At 34.9% G+C, this 21,867-nt stretch overlaps 2 protein-coding genes and 1 pseudogene across 2 annotated transcripts; all 3 read left to right on the top strand.

Moving 5' to 3' along the window:
• Positions 1–3,943: 3,943 nt before the first annotated feature.
• Positions 3,944–8,481, top strand: LOC107839045 (aspartyl protease family protein At5g10770). The gene is made up of 2 exons (XM_016682386.2): positions 3,944–4,469; positions 7,073–8,481. Exons 1-2 carry the CDS (start codon positions 4,298–4,300, stop codon positions 8,362–8,364), a joined length of 1,464 nt encoding a protein of 487 aa, XP_016537872.1. The 5' UTR covers positions 3,944–4,297; the 3' UTR covers positions 8,365–8,481.
• An 8,671-nt stretch (positions 8,482–17,152) lies between these two features.
• Positions 17,153–17,830, top strand: LOC107879689 (annotated as a pseudogene).
• Positions 17,831–19,252: 1,422 nt separating this feature from the next.
• On the top strand, positions 19,253–21,291 carry LOC107879172. The gene is made up of 3 exons (XM_047395416.1): positions 19,253–19,701; positions 19,834–20,270; positions 20,555–21,291. The coding sequence occupies exons 1-3, from the start codon at positions 19,253–19,255 to the stop codon at positions 21,289–21,291; spliced, it is 1,623 nt and encodes a 540-aa protein (XP_047251372.1).
• The last annotated feature ends 576 nt before the right edge of the window (positions 21,292–21,867 follow it).

The following is a 21,867-nucleotide window of genomic DNA, read 5'->3' on the forward strand; positions in this document are numbered from 1 at the left end:
GGTCAAAGCCTTCTTTCATACGCTTTGTAAGGAGTGTCATATTTTATGGCATATTTTGAGCTACAGACTCTACAAGAAGTCTTGAGGATGGATTTACTGCATCAATCTTCCTGATAGGTAAAGTTAGCCCTTTTAGCACATTATCTTGGGAATCCGATGGGTAATCTTTCTCTTTTCTTACCTTTGATACGTTGCAAAGAACAGGAGTTGCCTTTTTTTTTGTAGAAGCGAAACTTTCTTTATTTGAAGTGGAGAGAGGCTTCTTGGTGACTACTTTTTTGACAGTCACCGCGACCTTCTTAGATGCAAGATCTTCACACTTGGTCTTGGTGACATTTTCAACCTTTTTCTCATCCACAACATGCTTCTTTAAGTAGAATTTTACATCGGCAAAATGTGACCCAGCTTCAGTGAATGGCTTATCATCGGCAACTATCTTTCTTTCTGCTCTGTCTTCGAGGTACTTCAAGCATTGATAGTAAGAGGACGAGATAATTTTGTTCTCGTGTACCCAAGGCTACCAAGCAGTATATTGTATGAAATTTTAGCATCGATCACATGCATCAATGGGTTTTATTGAAAATCATCCATACGAATCCCCAACTTAATACAACCCATAGATCTCCAAACCCCTTAGTTGAAGCCTTGGATCATTATACGGCTTTCGTCCAGTTCGCTAGTAGCGATTTCAAGTTTCTTCATCGTGAGGATAGGTAGGATGTTGACTCCATATCCCTCATCTATCAATATTTTATTGATCTTTTTTCCTAGAATTTGACTCACCATGTATAAGGGACGGTTATGTAAGGCCTCACCAAGCAGAAGATCGTTATTTGTAAATGTGATTTTTGTACCACACATATGTGCCTCTTCCATAGGTAGATTCTCACACTTTTCCCCATCTTTGGTGGTATTAAAACAAGACACCTCAAGGTTGACTTGGGTAGTCTTTACACGAAACCTACTCAGTAAGAATTCCTCTAAAGTCACCGAATGCCGAAGTTTTGAAGGGTGAAGCTCTGTGACGGTTGTTCTTTTTTGAAGTTCAACCAGCTTCTGTTTCCTTGGTTTTTTCACTATTTTTCTTCTGTTTGGCTGATCGGCCGACTCCTTTCATAGACTAGTCCTCTTGCGTCTGTACTTAGTCATCAGAGTACAACCTTCATCATCGCCTTCATCGACTAAAAACCTGTCAGGCTCTAATATTTTCTTATTATGCTCTTCAACACATATTTGGACTGGATCTAGCAAGCCAAATATGATCGAGATTTAATGAGAACTTGCCGCCTCATCGTCGAAGAAGATCTTTTTCTCTTTTGCCAATTGCATGACTTTTATCTTTAAAGACAAAGCACTTTTCCAGAAGGTGACTTATGAGCCTATGATATTTGCAATAATTAGGGTCATTGGTCCTCCCAGTTTTATTAGGACACTTCATCTCTGGGAGTTCAATGAGCTTATGCTCAAGGAGTTCATCAAAAATCTCAACAACATCAGAATCAAGGAAGGGATATTTCGTTTCTTGTATCTCCTTTAAAGTTTTCTGATTTGGACGTGCTCTAGAAGTCGTCTTCACACTTTGCTTCTTGCTCACCTTTGTGGTGACCTTCACAGGAGACACATCAACATTCATGGACTCCTTGTTGTCATTTTGGGGACAAATTTGCCCCATTTTCTGGGTTTCTGCTTATCCTTTCCCCTTCGAGGGTCATGGATAGGTGTTGATCCCTTTCCAGCAGAAGACATGCTCAACTTCACATCGTGAGCACGGGTAGCTAGCTCTTAAAATGATTTAGGGTTAATACCTTACAAGATGTAGAAAAGCACCCAGCGCATTCCTTGGATGCACATCTCTATTGCAGAAGCTTCGTTGAGCCTATCTTTGTAATTTAGTCTAGCATTTCTCCATTGATTGATGAAGTCAACGACTGGTTCATCCTTTCTTTGCCGAGTATTCATGAGCTCTACCATGCTCACTGTACGCCTTGTACTATAAAAGCGATTTAGGAACTAGTGCTACAATTTCTCCCAACTATAGATAGAATTAGGCTCAAGGTTTGTATACCAATCAAAGGCGTTTCCCTTTAGGGAACGAACAAACTGTTGGACAAGATAGTCACCGTAAGTTTCAGCATTATTACATGTCTCAACAAAGTGTGTGACGTGTTGTTTTGGGTTCCCTTTGCCCTCAAATTGTTGAAATTTGGGGGGTTGATAGCCGGCAGACATTTTGAGGCTATCAATCCTTGTCGTGTAAGACTTGGCATAAATAAGGGAATATTTAGCGACAACATCATACTTGTCTTTGAGGGTCCCTTCAATGAATTCCCTCAATTACGCAATCGAGATCATTCCCTCAGAAGAAACTTGTACCTCTTTAATCGATGGTATTTGTTTCATAGGATTTTCGATCTCATGAACCTCTGGAGATTTTCTAGGTGTGTGGCTAGACTCTCCGTCTATCAGACCTTCCACCCTATCCATTATCTAATCAATTTGAGTATCTTAATTCTGAACATATTTGGTTAGGCCATCAATTGCCTTTGCTAGATTTACAAGTTGCTCCTCTATAGACGAGGCATCAGTTACCATCGCTTGCATAATCATGGGAGATCTTGGAGAGTAGCACGGATTATCACATAAGTTGATCTTTGAAGTGCTTAACTTACGCGGTGTAGTCAGAGATTATGAGTTGCTTGAACAATCACCACTCTTCGCACCAGAGTATTTGGAACCGGAATGCTCAAGTAGAGATAAAGTCTTGTTAAGAGATTCTGCCACATTGCTTCCTCCTTCCGAAACACTTGCATTGGACTTCTTTCCTTTTGGGGTTGAAGATCCAAAAATTGGAGTTGGTGCGAACGACACTGAATGTGTTTGTTGTCCTAGCAAGCCTGCCTTGCTTCTTGTGACAGCTCATAAGCTTCCTAAAGTAACACCCAGGATGTTTTCTACTTCAGCAGAGAACTTTGAGTCAGCGGCCTTGGAAGTAGTTGATTGAGAGTTGACCATCTTGGAAGTCATTTCAGTGTTGCTGAATTTTGCAGTTGGAAAAGTTGAGATGAGACGTAGATATTATCCCACTGGGCGTGCCAGAATTGTTGGACAGTAAAATTTTTGAAGCCGAAATAAATAATTCATGACAAGAAAAATATATTGCAACAATCAATTTATTGATTTCAATGCGAGTGTTACAATCTCTATAAATCCTCTAATTCGCCTTTTCAAATATAAATCCAAAGGCTTGAAGCTTGATCTTCAATTTGAACTTGATTTGTGGGTTCGAGGGACTTGATCTTGACTTGTTCTTGAATTCAAGGGTTTTTAAGTTTGTTCTTGAATATTACGGTCTAGATCTTAAATCTTGATGAACTTGATTTGAATGCTTGAGCTTTTTAGAGAAACTGCGGTGTTTGATCCATGAGCTTTCTCTTACTACTTGTTAGAGTTCCGGGGAGGCCTTTTCTGAATTATGAGATCCCTATTTATAGTTGTGGGAAGGGGAAGAGTCACGATGAAGATGGACTTACTTTGACCAATCAGATTTGAGTGACGTGGCGCATGGGCTTTGATTTCATAGGTCTGTTGCATCATTTTGACATGTGGCATGGTTCTATTGGCTCCTTTCCTTGACTTGGCATGCCACGTCATTTGACACGTGGCGCTTATTTGGGCCTCTAGAATATGACAATATCCTGAGCTTAGCAAAGTGGGTTCATTATTTATAGTCCAAATTAATGAGCTAGCCCAATAAATATTGAACGTTAAATTCATGTGTTTGAAATTAAATAATTAATTTAATTATATTAATTCGCGATATTTATTTAGGACTAATATATTTTGAATTTAATTTAACGGATTTAAATTTAATAAAATTTCATTGTCCACATATGCATAATAAAAGTTGAATCTCTTTAGCTTCTTCGTGTATTTATATTTTCATATCATGAATTCCATAAGTTCGTGTGTTTACTTTTTCATATTATGAATCCATAATAAAACTTATGACTATATCATGAAATCTAAATGAAGAATCTAAACAAAAGTTACGGATTTCATCCGAACATGAACTAATTAATAGTCTAATACACGCACTCTCTCTGCCCCTTCGACGGCCACCACCCCACCACCCACAAATAACCCCTACACCCCACCACCCACAAATATTGTTAAAGAAAAAAAAAACTGAGTTGTCTTAGTGGAAGCCTGGAAGGTCCAAAAGCTCCACTATAAAATAAGCACAAGATGAAAGAGCTTTTTGTCAAAACAAAATACACAAAGTATTATTGTTTCACCAATGGCCACTCAAAGTCTTTTGCTCTTCTCTTGTTCTTTTCTTCTCATTTTTCTTTCATTCTCTTTTGAGAAGAGCCATGCTTTGGAAGGAAGAAAAAACATGGAATCCCATTTCCATACTCTCCAACTTACCTCTCTTCTTCCTTCCTCTTCTTGCAACCCTACTACCAAAGGTAATTATAATAATCAACTCTCCATTTATATAATATAATTATCCTCAAAATAATTAATTAGCATATATACACAACAAAACTAATCTAATTACTATGAAAAAAGTATGTTTGTGTATTAATGCTGTATATTGCTATATCACCGTTTTCATCCTTGTTTTTTCTTTGGGGTGGATGAGGAAAGAAGGGGAGGGGAAATTTTGTCGTCTCTTTGTTTCATTTTTTTGCGGATTTCTTTTTTATTTAGTTTTCTGTAGGTAAAAAGGCTATATTACCTTATTACCTTTCTCTGTAGTCAAATTTTTTCTACTTTAAATTTTTTATTTTATCCCGAATGACATGCATATTGTTATAACAATGGGAAAATGATTATAATATGATTTAAGAGCACAAGTTTGAAACGTATTTTTGATAAGTGCGGAAAAAAGCCCCCCACCCCCTCTCACACACACCCCACGTTAAACGCTGTCTTATTAAATGAATGAATGGAATATTATCTACATATTAACCTATTTTTCTTCTTTTTTGTGGGCAGTACACATTAACCTATTTATATTGCTTTCTCCTTTTTGTTTTATCTGTTGTTTTGGGGTGAAATTGGAGTTATGGTGGGAAAAGGAGGTCAACAATGGATGATATTTGCTTTTCAAAACGTTGTGGGGTTGAAAGTAAAGCAATAATTCACCTACTAATACTAATATATATAGAAAAAAATGCACCTACCATATGTATAATATGGTTCGTACCATAAGAAGCTACATTTATACGGGTACCAAAGGTTTGCCAATATAGATTTTTGATGGAGACATTCTAAAAAGTAAAAAAGAATTACTCCACGAATTAAAGTTACCCTATAAATAAGAATTACTCCACGAATTAAAGTTACCCTATAAATTCACTATGGTATTCAAAAAGTTACAAAATGATTGATAATCCTACTTATACTGCTTCGAAGGATCTTGACTAATCACGTTACTTTGCAATTATTGATCTTTGCATATTCAAGATTTGTATATTACTTTATTTATTTCTTGTCTTACCTTCATATCCATTATTTTGAGCTCCACCTTGTCGTGCAAGTTTCTGAAAAGTTAAATAATTATGGAGGAATAGTTAAATTGAAAATGAGGATAGAGATAACTCACTTATATATAGTGAACATTAAAATAAATACAAGAACAAGAAAACAATTTGGTGAAGATTTTATATCCAATATACAACCTAACAACCAGTCACAATGTAATCAATATTTAATGATTTTTGTTGCAATCAATTAAAGTATTTCAGCCAAACTTTTAACAAAAAAGATAAAAATTAAAGTCTTCCTTAATAATTTGTTTATCCTTCCCTATCTATTTTTACGGGAAAAAAAAGTTTCATAATTAGTCTCTACATTCACACACAGCATTCTATACCCAATAGCTCAATAATTACAGGGAACTTTGTGTTTTAGGTCCATGACAAATTGACATATCCTAGATTTGATCAATAATTATATATCTAATTAATCATGTTTAATCTTTCACTAAGTGATATGTGCACTTGTAGTCCCTCTTCATGTGAATCTTCATAAATGTAACGAACTAATAACTATTGAATTATTTAATTATACATGTGTTATGTTGATGATCTTCATAATTGCTTAACAAATTTTACGGAGAGTTGACTGATTATAACTTATTCCACTCAACTTAATTTAAGGAAGTACTTGCGCCATAAATTTCCTTTTTCCCCTAGCTTGTTTGGATGATAGACACAAGAGAGAGAAAATATTTTCATTTAATTGTTTTCCTTCATATTATCTATTACAAATATTTCGAAAATAAGCACAAAGCATCAATTTTGGTCTATAGTTCTCAAATCCACACATGGTGAGTAACAGACAGCTGTAAGGACAAATCAATTTTATTTTGAATCAAACAATGAGAGCTGAAAATCATTGTCTTGTCTTTATTTATCAAAAAATAATACTAATTATTACTTCAAATTATTTAAAAACTTTCTAGGAAAATTATTGAACATGTTACCTACTTACTTCAAGTTGGTGTTAATATATATAGGTGCAATTTAACAATCATTACTATATTTATGTGCACTTTCGTTATTACTCCTCTTTAAAAAAGAATCACTTAATATCACTTAATATCTTTTTTAGTTCGTTTAAAAAAAAATGACTCCTTTCCTTTTTTGATAATATTTTAATTTCAACTTCTCATATGTTATATTTATGACCACAAGATTAAAGAACATTTTGATACATTTGACACAAGTTTAATTTAAGACTACAAATTTCAAAAGTTTTTTTCATTTATTTTCTTAAACTTTGTGTCAAGTCAAAGTATATTTTTTTATTTTTTAAATGGAGGGAGTATAGAATATGGAAAATTATTTTGAACTTTTCCTCTACCCACAAACAAAAAAAGTACTCCGAGCATTGCAATTTGCGTCACAATATTTAACTCTGAAACATGTGTTTAATATCACAGAAGATTATAAGAGAATGTCAGAAATAGTGAGATAAAAGGTGAAATAAACAAAAACAAAAGGAGTATTGCTATCAAATATTAATACATTTTTGATTCAAAATTTTTAATTTTCTTTTACAGGTAAAAGAGGAGGGGCATCAATGGAAGTTGTCAACAGTCATGGTCCATGTTCTAAACTCAACCAAGAGGGAGCAAAAGCCTCAAGCATGACAGAAATTTTGGCTCACGATCAGGCTCGAGTGGACTCTATCCAAGCCCGTGTCACAACCCAAAACTATGACCTCTTTAGGAAGAAAGACAAAATTTCAAACAAGAACAGAGCTAAGGACTCAAAAGTGAATCTCCCGGTGCAACCTGGCATTTCTATTGGCACCGGAAACTACATTGTCACCATTGGAATTGGCACACCAAAAAAGGACCTCTCCCTCATTTTCGACACTGGTAGTGACCTTACATGGACTCAGTGCCAACCTTGTGTCAAATCTTGCTATGCTCAACTACAACCATTTTTTGATCCATCATCATCTTCAACATATTCCAACATTTCTTGCACTTCAACGGCTTGTTCTGGTCTTAAATCAGCCACTGGAAACAACCCAGGTTGTTCTTCCTCTAATTGCATTTATGGTATACAATATGGTGACTCGTCATTCTCACTAGGATTCTTTGCCAAGGACAAGCTAACTTTAACACCAACAGACGTGTTTGACGGATTCATGTTTGGTTGCGGGCAGAACAACAGAGGGTTATTCGGAAAAACTGCAGGACTAATCGGTTTAGCCCGTGACCCTCTCTCCATTGTGTCCCAAACAGCTGCTAAGTTCGAAAAATACTTTTCTTACTGCCTTCCCACTAGGAGAGGAACTAATGGTCATTTAACCTTCGGCAACAAAAATGGAGCAAAATCAACCATCCAATTCACACCATTCACTCTCTCACAAGGTACATCATTTTACTTCGTTGATGTATTGGGTATCTCCGTTGGTGGAAAGGCGTTATCGATAAGCCCAATGTTGTTCAAGAATGCCGGAACAATCATAGATTCAGGTACGGTGATTACACGGTTACCTTCAACAGCGTACAACAATTTGCGATCAACTTTCCAGCAATTCATGACTAGGTATCCTAGGGCACCAAACCTATCTTTGCTTGACACTTGCTACAATTTAAGCAATTATACTTCCATCAGTATTCCAAAGATCAGCTTCAACTTCAACGGCAATACAAATGTGAACTTGGATCCAAATGGTATTCTTCTAACAAATGGTGTCTCTCAAGTTTGCTTGGCTTTCGCTGGAAATGGAGATGACGATAGTATTGGAATCTTTGGAAATGTACAACAACAGACATTGGAGATTGTTTATGATGTTGCTGGTGAGAAATTAGGATTTGGTTATGGAGGATGTTCTTAAAGCTTTAATGAACTTTAGTAATTAAATCGTAATACCGCAGTAAAAAAAATTGTAATACTGCAAAAGTACTGAAAAATGTATACCGATTTTTAGTTTATGAAAAATTAATCTTGTCTACATAGTTAAAAGGTAATTGCATAGTAAATAGCCTTTATTTGCTATCGCTACAAAATTTGTACTACCTGAGTCCCATTTTATACGTCGTATTTTCTTTTTAGTCCGTTCCAAAAAGAATGTTATCTTTCCTTATTTAGTAACTATTTAATAACAACATTTCCATTTTATCGTTGTTGGGTCACACTTAATAAAAAAAAGACAACTAAAAAGTAAACTTTAGGAGGGACAATTTTGTAAACTTTACAAAGTCATTACTCATTTTTTAAATTTCGTGCCCGGTCAAAAGGCGATAAATAAAATGGGACGGAGGGAGTACTTGTTTTTCGTTCTCTTTTTCTTATCCTAATTTGATTAATTGTCCGATATAGGTCTTGTCAAATATAAACGCTAATATATACATATATATATATGATATGAATCTGTAAAAATCTTGTTAGATAGTAAAGAAAGACCTAAATCCTCGATATGATTAAGCCACTTTTTAAATCAATTCATCAAAGTAATATGTTTTTTAAAAACTTTACAAAACTAGTATAAATGTTGTTGCTGTCTAGTTTTTAAAAAGTACTACTACAAATGTGTTTTAACTTTTGGTCTTTCTCTAGTAACTTCTTTTATTTGCTATTCATAATGATTAAGTTCAACTATGTTGGATGTACCTCTATTAAGTAGTCTTGAACTTTAAATAACTATACCAAGGTCTTTTGAATTCTTGCCCAAAATAAGTCATTTTTTAAATCAATTCATCAAAGTAATATATTTTTTAAAAACTTTACAACACTAGTATAAACGTTGTTGTCAGGACATATTATGTTTTAAAAAAGTTAACGGGTCAAAAAGAGTTGTGGATGACATTAGAGTATGAATCATTACTATTAGTAACGTTTTTGACATAAAATATTACTAGGAGTAACGAGACTCTGCAACTCTGTCACATTAGAATCTTTGTACAAATCTGACGTTAAATTAATTATTATAAATTAATACCAAATACTAGATTGGTACCTGCTTTGGGCACAACTAATTCAAAGAAAGTCTCACTTTTATGGATAAAACACTCCCTACCCAAGACATAAAAAATTTAAAAACAAATGATGAATTCAACAAAGGTTTCAGTAAGACAAACTACAATACCATTCAAGTGCCTCGAATTAGTAAATTTACACAAGTAGAACTTAAAAGACAAAACAAAATACTAGTTCAGTGACTTCAAAAACAAGGAGTATAAAGATCAATCTACGTCACAACAATAGGATAAAAGAAATGATGAATTTGACAAACATGAAACTCATGAATTCATGTGAAAATACACACACAAAAAAAAAATTGAATTGATTGCTTTTGAATTCGATCATTACTAACTCACTTTTGGATGGATTGTATAATAGGTCTGAATTCCTACTAGGAATGTACTAGTGATCTCCAAACTAATGACAAAAAGTGTTGCAATAATTGTATATATTCCAAACCAATTCCTTATGACTCACAAATAATTATACATTCTAAGTTACTTATAAGTAGAATTGTTATTCATACTAATATTTTTATCTTAAAAAATGACTACTGGTAATGACTATAATATCAGATTTCATTAAAAAAATTTGATGTGTCAGATTTTTAAGTTGATTTGATAGTATCGTTACTCGGTATAACACTTTAAAGCTAAAACATAATTCATAATACCAAATTTAACGTCAGATTTGTACAAAGATTCTGATGTGCCAGAGTTTCAGAGTCTCGTTACTCATAGTAACGTTTTATGTCAAAAACATTACTGATAGTAACAATTCCTACTCTAACATCATCCATAGCTCTTTTTGGTCCGTTAACTTTTTAAAACATAATATGTTCTGGCAACAACGTTTATACTAGTGTTGTAAAGTTTTACGAAAATATATTACTTTGATGAATTGATTTAAAAAGTAACTTATTTTGGTCAAGAATTCAAAAGACCTTGGTATAGTTAATTAAAGTTCAAGACTACGTAATAGAGATACATCCAACATAGTTGAACTTAATCATCATAAATAGCAAATAAAAAAATTGCTAGAGAAAGACAAAAAGTTAAAACACATAAAAAGGAGAATATGTAGTAGTTCTTATAATTATTTTTAGTACTCTGCAATATTTTAGTATGACAGAGACACATTACAAAATCAACTAAGTTTGCAGCGTCAAAGTTAGTGACATTTCTAATATGAATTCGTCGACTCTGCGCGATTTTCAACCACTTTTGAATCATTTAAAAATTATTCCATTGCCTTACAAATGAAGTCTGTTCCTACTAAAGCAGCTTCACCAATCTCAAATCAGTTAATAGGAGATTTATATCTCCACCCATATAGAGCCTTAAACGTTGTATGAATTCTGAAGTGATAATTGTTATAAGAGGTATGTGATCATCCCTACTATCCTTTAAAGTAAATGACAACAACTTTCAACATATCCTCAAGAGTCTAAATAGTGTGCCCTACCTTTCAATTAGTTTGTGGATGAAAATTAGTACTAAGGTTCACCCTTATACCTAGCCCTTTTTGAAATGACCACCAAAAGTGAGTAATAACTATGCACCCCTATCTAAAATAATGGACAATATAATTCCATGAAACTTAACTATCTGAAGAGGATACAATGAAGAGCATGGCGGAAGATATTGATTAGATTTCCCTAAATTTTGATTATCCTAAAAGAAAAGTATATCTTGACTCGGGTCTTAAACCCAAGGCCAGAGCCACTTATCTTAGTTACTCTTGATAACTCTGACTGTTTTTATTGGTCTCACCTTTATATCACAGTATTCCTTTGAAGGTGGCAATGTACAAGTTTGGCATAGACCCTGAAGCTGAGCTAGTACAACGAAAAAAGGACCCATCTTGAATGTGAATGGCAAGTTCTTCAAGGAGGATATGGCTCAGTTATTCAGGATAGATTGTATCCATGAGGTTATGTATCTCACATACAATACCATAAATTGCCCCTATTACAACGAATCTTTTGGCAACAGTTTAGGAAGCATTGCAATAGATGGTCTATTGCAACAGTTCAAACCGTTGCAAAAGAATTTTGTTCTAGTAGTACTATAACCGTTGCTATTGATGTATAACCATTGCAATAGGGTGTCCTACATCAACGGTTACATGAACCATTGCTATAAAGTCACCTATGGAAACACGTTTTTAAAAAAAAAACCTATTGCATCGATTTTCATTTTCCCTCCCTATTTTTTTACAAAATCTGCCAAAATTTTTATAAATATAATAAAAAATAAAAAAATATTATATTATATACAAAATATTTAAACCTTATCAGTTTTCAAGACTCAACTTTACTCATTCTCTCGTATCAGTTTTCAACACCCACTATGAGTGCCAGTCAACTGCCCACCGATTCTCCGACCGATGCTCTGAGATATGCTCCAACCCATGCTCAGACTTGCGCTCCATTCGCTACTTCGACCGTTGCACCGACTGCCTACTGATTGTTCGACCTATGCTGTGAACGGTGCTTCAATCGCTGCTTCGATCACTACTCCACCACTGCTTTGATTTACAATAGCGAACAGATAGAAATTAACAGAGCAGTTAGATCTCGTAGCTGAATTGTAATTGTAAGTGGTACTTTTCTATATTATCTACTGGGTAGAATTAAATCCTCATGAATTTATGCTAATAGCTTGCCATTGTTAGGGTTCTATTTTTCGGAATAAATGGACACTGAAGATGTTCTACTTGCTCTTTTTTTCTTTTCCCTGTTCGATTTTTTACTTATGATCAATTAAAGTAAGCATTGTCTTGAAATGTATATCAAACTAACACTTTATGTGTAGAAATATTCAAAATAAAGTACAAGTAATTTCCTTGAGTTATCCTACACAAAATGGATATTTCAATTGCTATTTGGTAGTGAGAGTTTTAATGTCTTAATAACATTAGTGAATCCTCTATTAGATGTAAAATGACATCGAATGTGATGTGATTTGTAGTTTTGGTGCTAATATCTGTATGATTAGCAAAAGTTTTGTATGGGCAGTGTCGTCTACTTTTAACTTTGTCAAATTACTTCTTGAAAGATTAGTCTATTGCAACAAAGATATAACTACCATTGTGTTTGTGATCTGATGGTAGAGTGTACAAACATCACGGTATTTATCTACCAATTGTAGCGTAGCGATGGATAGAAATGCATGTTGAGTTAATAAATTTGGGTTGCTTTGATTTTTCAGAAAGTTTGTTCTATGATCCTTTTTATGTTCACAGCCAATTGTTAAGCAAGTCCACTACTCATTCGTGGAGTTCTAATAAGTCTTGAGGATGATATTATTTCTAGAATTGGAGTCTATAGAAATTTGGGTAAATATAGTTGTTGAAATGTTGTCCTGTTTGATTGTGCGCAGTTCAGCCTACTTATTTAGGTTGATATGTGAATCACCTGGATCATATAGTTCCAGCATGTTAGTTACCTGGCAGCTTTTTGCACAGTTGACGAATTGGTTCATGTTTTTGTGTATGATGCATACTTTATCTAGTAATATCTATGTCCCAAGTATGAATCTGCAAACACATAACTCTAATTGAATCTGAACAATTGACGAATTGGTTCAGGTTTTTGTGTATGACGAGCACTTTATCTAGTAATATCTATGTCCCAAGTATGGATATGTTTCCACTCTTTTGTACATGCCTTTCAGTTGTACTCAAAACACAACTCTGAATAATATATGGCAGTTGTAATGCCCCACAAAATCCTCTTCCAGTCTGAGCCTTAGAGCATATTTGGTAAAGCAAAAATCTAAGTCTAAATGTTTCAGAAATATCTTTCTAAGTATGAAATACTTTGAATTGTATGGGAATCTATTTGAGCATGAATTAAGATCATAAAGGTCCCCTAACTCAAGGACGAGTTAAAATCTTTCCTATCATTCAAGATTTAGTGACCGTCAAAATTTGGGTCAACTTCAATCGACTATAACTCCTTTTATATATTGAATTAGAGGACCTACTATATATCAAATGAAAGCTCATTGAATTATATTTCCAACGATACTAATTTAGTCAAACAATGATATCGGAGCAAAGTGTTATGCCCATTTTACTCCAGTATGTCTGGCTGGAAAACTGGTGACGATAATTGTGACAAGCCGTCATGCCTGTGACGGCCTATCACCAATGTCGTCAGACCTGGGCAGATTTCTAACACTGGTGATGACATTTTGTGATAATCCATCACGCCCGTGATGGCCTATCACCAATGTCGTCAACCTTAACCAGAAACTTAAAATTTTACCCTTTTGTGACGACAATTCATGATGGCCTATCACCAACTTGACGACTTGTCACGGATGTCGTCAGCTATTTTTTGCAGCAATTTAAGGAAGTTTCTGTAAGGGTATTTTGGTTATTTTCCATATTTTGGAAGCCTCTATAAATATGAGAACCCTCATTCAAACCCTAATTTCACCACTTCAATTCTAATTCTCTAAAGAGAGAATATCTAGGGTTTCAATTCAAGAACCCAAAACTTCCAAAAATCATCCATAAATTTTCAACATTTCTTCAAGAATCAAGTTCCTCATAGTGTGGGCTTTAAGAATTATTTATTACAAGTCCGGATAGAGTCTCAAGCATTAGAATTCATCTAATTTCAAAGATTAAGGTATGTAGATGTTGATTCTTGGGTTCCTTTCATCCAAGAAGCTCAAGAACCCTTTTCAAAACTCAAAGATTTTTATGTTTATGAGTTGTTAATGATTTTTATGAGTTGAAATTGATGTTCAATATGTTGTTGAGTTTTGATTCATGTTTGTTTACAAGATTCTTGAGCCTTAACCCTAGTAGGTGGAATCCATGTGATATTTGTGGTGAATCTTCCTTATGTTTCCTTTTATGTGATATGTTCACGTCAAATGGGTGTAGAAATGGTTGAATAAGCGAAGCATGTTCCCCCTAGGTTTGATAAAGAGCTTAGATGAAGCATAAGGGTCATTGTAGCATGTTGAAGATGAAACCCCAAATTATGAGTTAGTTTATGCATGCCTAGTGTTTGATAAAATGCCTAAGTGAATGAATTATTCCATGATAGTATGAAGTTTCCTCAAGCCATGTCATATCCAAACACATGTCAAGATTGATATAGGTATGAAATAGTTGTGGTAAAAGCTTGTTGAATGGAGTATAATCTAGTAGCATGTTTCCCCTACGTTATTATATGATTATGTTTTCGAGATACTTAAAGTGACCCCTTGGCGACTGTGATGATGAATAAGATGGTTGTGATAGTTAAATGCTTGAGGTAATGTCTTGAATTATTATGACGATGAATGAATGATTATGATGCTGCATGAATGATTGTGATGATATATAAACGATCGTGATGATGAATAAATGATTATGCTTTACTTTTATGCTATTGAGTCCTGGGGGTATTTATACCCGACAATAGAGTTGTTGTCTAGATCCCATGTCAATTTCTCAATAATTCCAATTGAGCTATGATTCTCAGAACTCAGTGAACTATAGAACTCTGTATCCTCAGACAAGTGCAGAACTTAAGAAAGCTCAATAATCTCAGTTATCTTTGTAATCTCTGTATCGCTAGTAATCTAGCCTCAGCTTTGTAATCAACTTAGATCTAATAGTATTCAAGTGATTCAATTCTAATCTCAGAATCGATTTGAGTAATCTATTCAAGCTCTATATCGTGAGTCAGATACCATGATTCGATACCTTTTTGGTCAGATACGGAACTAAGTAATCTCAATATAACTCAGTCAGATCTTTTGAGAAACATGATCAGTATCAGATTCAGTTCAGTTGAGAATTTAGTTCAGAGTCTTTCAGTTGGGAGTAGAAGCTAGCACCGAGTGAGGAAAGGGATGACGACTCTCCCGTCAGAGAGGCCGAGTCGCTATGAGTAATCTCTGAACTCCAAAACTGTGTAGCCAGCGCAGGATGCAGGAGTCCCCATCAGTAGAGGTTGTCACCATCAGAGAGGTTTGACTATTATATTGCCTCAGGTTAACTTTCTGCGAGGGTCATCCCATTAGAGAGGATTGACCAGAGAGGTCTTTACCCGTGGCACGGTATTGACACCCTTCCAGCTGGGGTTATAGGTTGGACCCCACCTGTGGTAGGTTGGGGTATATCAGTTAAGTAACTACTTCCCACAGTTTTAGTTTCAGTATCAATCTTTAGAAATAAAGACTGTGTGGTACAGTTGTCTATCTCAGTGAGGAACTCAGATTGTTCCATTAATTTATGGACCATCCCATCAGATAGGCTTGGTCTCATATACAGATTCTTATTATCATATCTAGAGATCTCCTGTCAGAGAGGCTTGATCTCAGTCTCAGACTATGTTGAGTATTCTTACTATCATATCTAGAGATCTCCCGTCAGATAGGCTTGTCTCCATCTCAGATTCTGTTGAGTATTCTTGTTGTCGATTCAGACATGATCATACTTCTTATCATTGATAATCGCTTCAGAAATAATCTGTTAGAAAAATTGATCTATAATTCTGTCAGTCAAAAGCAGTAAGCTCAGAGTTCCGTCCTTGATGTAAGTACATACAAATCCTCAGTTATCAGTATCAGATAAGTCAGTCACTCAGTATCTTAGTGTCAGTAGTGAGTTCAGTCTACAATAAAGTGGTATCCGAGTTTCAGTATCTAGTGTTGCGATAATTGTGTTCATGGTCTGTGAATTCATGTATGTGTTCTCTGGGGCATTTTAATGGTTATTCAGTTTAGATATTGTGCATGCATGAGCCCTTGCATTAGCCTACCTCGTCTACATATTCGGTACATTCTTGTACTGACACATTTGCGCTATGGTGTTTTATTTGACACCACAGGTTCAGAGGCACAAGATCCAGAGTATCCTCATCAGTTCAGTCCCAGTCAGCAGCAGTAGCAGTGAGTCCTCTTATTTTAAGGATGAATTTTAGTTTACTATTATTGCTTTAGTCCTTATTTATTTTTCATTGATGGAGTTAGTTGGGGACCTGTCCTAGCAACACCGCAGTTCAGATAGTTTAGAGGTTTTTTAGACGAATGTATTAGTATTCAGTTTTCTATATTATAAGTATTCATTGATGTGTTGAATCTTATGGCTAGTTTCCACATTTATTTCAGATATTATGCTCTTTACAGGAACAGATATTAGCAAAGGGTTAGCTTGTGGTCCTTCGGGATCATAAGCACTGTGTGACGTCTTGGGATGGGATCTCAGGGTGTTACAGTAGTAAAGTAGGTAGAGTTTCAACTATCTTAAAGAATTTTCTACTTCACTTTAGCTTTCAGGCAGAATGAGCTGCGGTGTTGTAACTGGTTGTGTTTTAAATGGAGTGAGATGGTCTATTATGAAGCATCTAATATGTAGCTTATCTAAGCTTTTTTGCGGGGGTGTAGCTTTTCTATTCTGATAATGTTGCTTCAGTACTACTGTTACCTATGAAATCTGGAGATACGTCTTTACTTGGTTGTGATCATTTTTGACTTACAGTAATTTCTTCCTTGTTGTGTATGTCGAGTGGTTAAGCTGTCTACTTTTTGGGTCTTGTCAGGTTCAGTTTATGGGGTCAAGCACTTTCCAAATTCCTTACTAGTAGTACATTACATCTGGTAGTCTTACTAAATCGTGCTCTAATTTAAGCTACCATTGAAAAGGCCTAAAATTAATCTCCTAAATATTCACATATTCTTTCCTTCATCAGTTGTCCAACTGTACCCATAAAAGCCAAAAAAAACTCATGTACCCTTTCAATTCTCCTTTCATGGCACCAATAATAACCAGAAATTAACACTATTCTGCTAAAAGGGTCTCTAAAAATACAAAAAAAAATTGCTGTTGAAGAAGAATCAAGAAAAGTGATTAATTATTATTATTATTTTAAATGTCGCTAAGAATAAAAGCAGTAGTAGATAATTTTGTACAAGAATTGAAAAAAGCATTAGATACAGATATACAAGTTAAGATTATGAAAGAAAGGGAGATGTAGAGTTACATTGAAGAACGTAAATGTGAGGTTGCTGAACATGAAGCTGCTTGGAAAGCTGAGCTCTCTCGGCGTGAGGCAAAAATTGCTCGGTAAGAAGACAGGTTAATGATTGAGAGGGAAAACCTTGAGAAAGAGAAAAGTGTGCTAATAGGAACTGCATTGAATCAAGATAATCAAGATGGAGCTCTTGAAATAACAGTTAGTGGGGAGAAGTATCGTTGTCTGGGATTCGGAAAAGCAAAGAAATAAAAACACTAAAAGTATGAGCAAATATTAGTGTCCTTATGTTTGTTGTTTATACAGCTAGTTTGCTGGATGGATGCTCATATAAAATTTTATCAAGATTTGAACTTATGCAGCCTTTCTTACTTGGGAAAGAAAAGAAATTTAGATCTACACCTCTTTGAAATTGATTGAAAAATATTGTTGCATTTTTTCTGTTGTGCCTCTTTGAGGCCTGAGCTTTCATAATCAGTTCTACCAAATTTGCTCTTCCTTGGAAACCTGAAACGCCCGAGTTTATTCTAGTCTTCTCTTCCTTTGGATGTTGTCCAGACAATTCACTGATCATCTAATCCTATAAAAGATACGCGGGTGGTTCATATCTAATATAGTTTGGGTTATGAGTTCAAAGTCGATTCCAATATGCACTATCAAGGCTTATAGTATACAACTGCATTAGTACAAGTTTTTAACACAATAGATGTATATGTTGCTTTTTGTGGGTCAAGTTGGAAATCCGTAACTATTACCTATAGGATCTGAGAGGTCCTTTCCAGGTGAAAAGATAATTTTCTTCTACTCTTTTTAGGGGAAAGTTGTAGCTAAAGAAAGCTAGACCATCTTTGGTTTAGTTGAAATCGGAAAAGGTTTCTTTACAGAAGGTAATTGGGAAATTCAGTTATTTCGCAAATTGCCTTTTCCATTAGTAGACCAACATTATTGTGTCAATACTAGAGGCATATTCATAATTTAAAGCTAAGTTCAGTGTGTTATGGAACCCACTATTACTTCGTGATGATGAAGGCAAACCCCTCATTTTTGCTCCTTCGATAAATCTTATGGTCCTAAGCTGGGGGTCTACCGGAAACAACCTCTCTACTTCACCTGAGGTAGTGGTATGGTTTGCGTACACTCTACCCTCCCCAGCCCCACTATGTGAGAATATATTGGGTATGTTGTTGTTGTTGTTGTTGTATGTTCCTTGCTATTGTGGGTGCGTCTCCTTGTTCCGATATCAAACATTGTGTAGAATACACTTGCTATTGTGGGTGCGTCTTCTTTATTCATCATAACAATTTTATTGATGCCAAACCTACCACACTGCCTTTGAATATAACCATTCAATACAACAAATAGTTTTCTACCGTTGTTTGTACTTGTATTATTGCATGATGTATTTTAATTTGTTTAGTTGAAGATGATATATATGTAGATCATAATTTTTTTTAATTTTGGTGATTTCGATGTGTTATGTAGGATTATAATGGATAGTAACAATAAAAGTTGGATGAATTATTTATTATGGTCTGACGTGTTTCAGCACGGAGTGAAAGAATTTCTTGAGAAGGCATTTGAACGAGCTTCTCAAGGAAATGAGATATTATGTCCTTGTAGAGATTGTAAAAATCATTATTAGCATTACAGAGATATGATAGAGAATCACCTGCTTTCTAGAGGGTTTCGTGCTGGTTACACCAAATGGACTTTTCATAGAGAAAATGCTTCCTCGAGAAAGACACATCATCCAATCAATGATGATTAAGGTTCAAATATGTGTGATGATATTAATGGACTACTTCACGATACATTTAGAAATGTAGAGGCTGAATTGGGGCATGAAGAGGGATTACCTGAAGATGCAAAGAGATTTTTTAAATTATTGGAGGATGGAAAGCAACAATTATATCTGGGGTGTGAAAATTTTAGTAAATTGAGCTTCACCATTTGGTTGTTCTTGTTTAAATCATTGCATAGGTTGAGTAATGTAGCATTTTCAGATTTGTTAGTGTTGATAAAAGAGGCATTTCCCTTTGCTCAAATACCAGAGTCTTTCAATAAGGCCAGAAATGTGATAAGAGATTTGGGTCTTGATTATGAAAAAATACATACATGCCCTAATGATTGCATGTTATTCAGGAAGGACAATGAGAAAGCTGAGAACTGCTCTGTATGTGGGACTTCTAGATGGAAGAGTATTGATGGTGTCTCAACCAATGCAAGGTCTAAAATTCCTGCAAAAGTTTTATGATACTTTTCCTTAAAGCCTAGGCTTCAGAGGATGTTCATGAGCCCTGAAATAACCATTGCAATGAAATGACATGCTAATGAATGATCGAATGATGGAAATCTAAGGCATCCCGCTGATGGACAAGCATGGAAGAATTTTGATCGCTTATATCCAGACTTCTCTAAAGATCCTCGTAATGTCAGGTTGGGTCTCTCAAGTGATGGTTTCAATTCATTTCGAACAATGAGCATTTCTCATAGCACGTGGCCTGTTATGTTGATGAACTATAATTTATCACCATGGATTTGCCTGAAAATCGAGTATCTTATGTTGTCAATGATTATTCCAGGCCCATCATCTCCGGTAAATGATATTGATGTATATTTGCAACCACTAATTGATGAACTAAATGAACTATGGGAACCTGGGATAAAAACATATGATGCTAAAACCAACCATACATTTCAAATACGTGCAGCCTTAATGTGGACAGTTAGTGATTTTTCAGCATTAGCAATGCTTTCAGGATGGAGCACTAAGGAAAAATTGGCATGCCCTTCTTGTAATTATACACATGCTCTAGATATCTCAAACACAGTTGTAAGATGTGTTATTTGGGTCATCGAAGATTTTTGCCTCATAATCATCCATTGTGAAAAGATAAGAAATCCTTTGATGGTAAGGAGGAACATAGACCCACACCTACTCCTTTATCGGGGAGAGAAGTGCTTGAAGAGGTGCATGAATTCAATAATATTTTTAAAAAGGGAAAAAAGAAAAGGTCTCTAGATAATAAGGGTCCTTGGAAGAAAAGATCAATTTTTTTTGAATTGTCGTATTGACCAGATAACAAATTAAGCCATAATCTTGATCCTATGCACATAGAAAGTAATATATGTGATACTTTTCTTGGAACTTTATTGGAGATAGATGGGAAGTCAAATGATCATTTAAATTCTCGATATGACTTACAAGAAATGAGAATACGAAAGGAGCTACAGCCAGTTGAAGATAGTAATGGAAATATAAGCTTGGCTCAATCTTCTTTTTCTATGAAATCAGAACAGAAAAGATTGTTTTGCAGTGTCTTGAAAAATGTCAAATTACCTAAACGGTGTGCTTCAAATATATCAGATCGCGTGCATATGAAGGAGATGAAGATATTAGGGTACAAGAGTCATGATGCTCATTTTATAATGCATTACTTGCCGCAGGTTGCTATTAGAAAAGTTTTTCCTAAGAATGTTTCATTGACATTGATTAGATTGGGCAATTTCTTTAGATCCATATGTAGTAAGGTGATTAGGCCGAGAGATCTTGAAAAATTAGAGTCTGAAATTGGTGAAATTACATCTAACCTTGAAATGATGTTTCATCCAACATTTTTAGATAGAATGCTATATTTTCCTATTCATTTGGTGAATGAAATTAAGCTTGGGGGTCCCATACATCTTCGTTGGATGTATTTCATTGAGAGAAGCCTATGCAATCTTAAGGCGCTTGTTCGTAATCGATCTTGTCCGGAAGCATCAATAGCAGAGGGTTATTTGGTTGAAGAGTGCCCGATATTTTGTTCAAGATAAGTACATGATGGTGTGAAGACACGATTTAGTAGGTACCAAACCGAAGATGAAGAATGCATTCAGAATTCGTCACCTATATTTCCAAAGAATGGTCATCCAATTGGATTTGAGAAGAAAAAAACTGCAATTTCTTAATGGATTCAAAGTTGCGTTATGAAGTATATCGATATGTCCTTTTTAACAAGGGAGATAAAGAAGTGGAAAAGTTCATCGAGTAAGATATTTACATATTAAACTTCATGTATTTGATTATTATAAGGTATATGAACATCCATTTATAAAGGCCTAGTAACTTTATTTACACTATTCTTGATTGCAGGGAACATAAGAATTTAATGAGTAATCATAGTAGATCCAATGCATGGGCAAGAGCAATGAATCATAGTCGTGAATTCAGCAGTTGGTTTGAACAAAAATTTTAAAATGTTGAAGTATCTCATCATTTAAAATGGCTAGCTAAGGGGCTCAATACTATGGCAAAGAGATATAGTGCATATTTCATCAATGGATATCGGTTTCATACAAAATCTCGTGATTCCCCAAGCAAGTGTCAGAATTCTGGAGTGACTTTATCAG

This window comes from Capsicum annuum, chromosome 8, assembly GCF_002878395.1.
Source record: "Capsicum annuum cultivar UCD-10X-F1 chromosome 8, UCD10Xv1.1, whole genome shotgun sequence".
NCBI lineage: Eukaryota > Viridiplantae > Streptophyta > Magnoliopsida > Solanales > Solanaceae > Capsicum > Capsicum annuum.

Excerpts from the sequence above, each read along its gene's own strand:
- LOC107879172 (XM_047395416.1), top strand. The coding sequence starts at position 19,253 with ATGTGTGATGATATTAATGGACTACTTCACGATACATTTAGAAATGTA. Across the intron at positions 19,702-19,833 it reads GGTGTCTCAACCAATGCAAG|GCATCCCGCTGATGGACAAG; the intron begins GTCTAAAATTCC and ends TGGAAATCTAAG. Across the intron at positions 20,271-20,554 it reads AAAATTGGCATGCCCTTCTT|ATAACAAATTAAGCCATAAT; the intron begins GTAATTATACAC and ends CGTATTGACCAG.
- LOC107839045 (XM_016682386.2), top strand. The coding sequence starts at position 4,298 with ATGGCCACTCAAAGTCTTTTGCTCTTCTCTTGTTCTTTTCTTCTCATT. Across the intron at positions 4,470-7,072 it reads TTGCAACCCTACTACCAAAG|GTAAAAGAGGAGGGGCATCA; the intron begins GTAATTATAATA and ends TTTCTTTTACAG.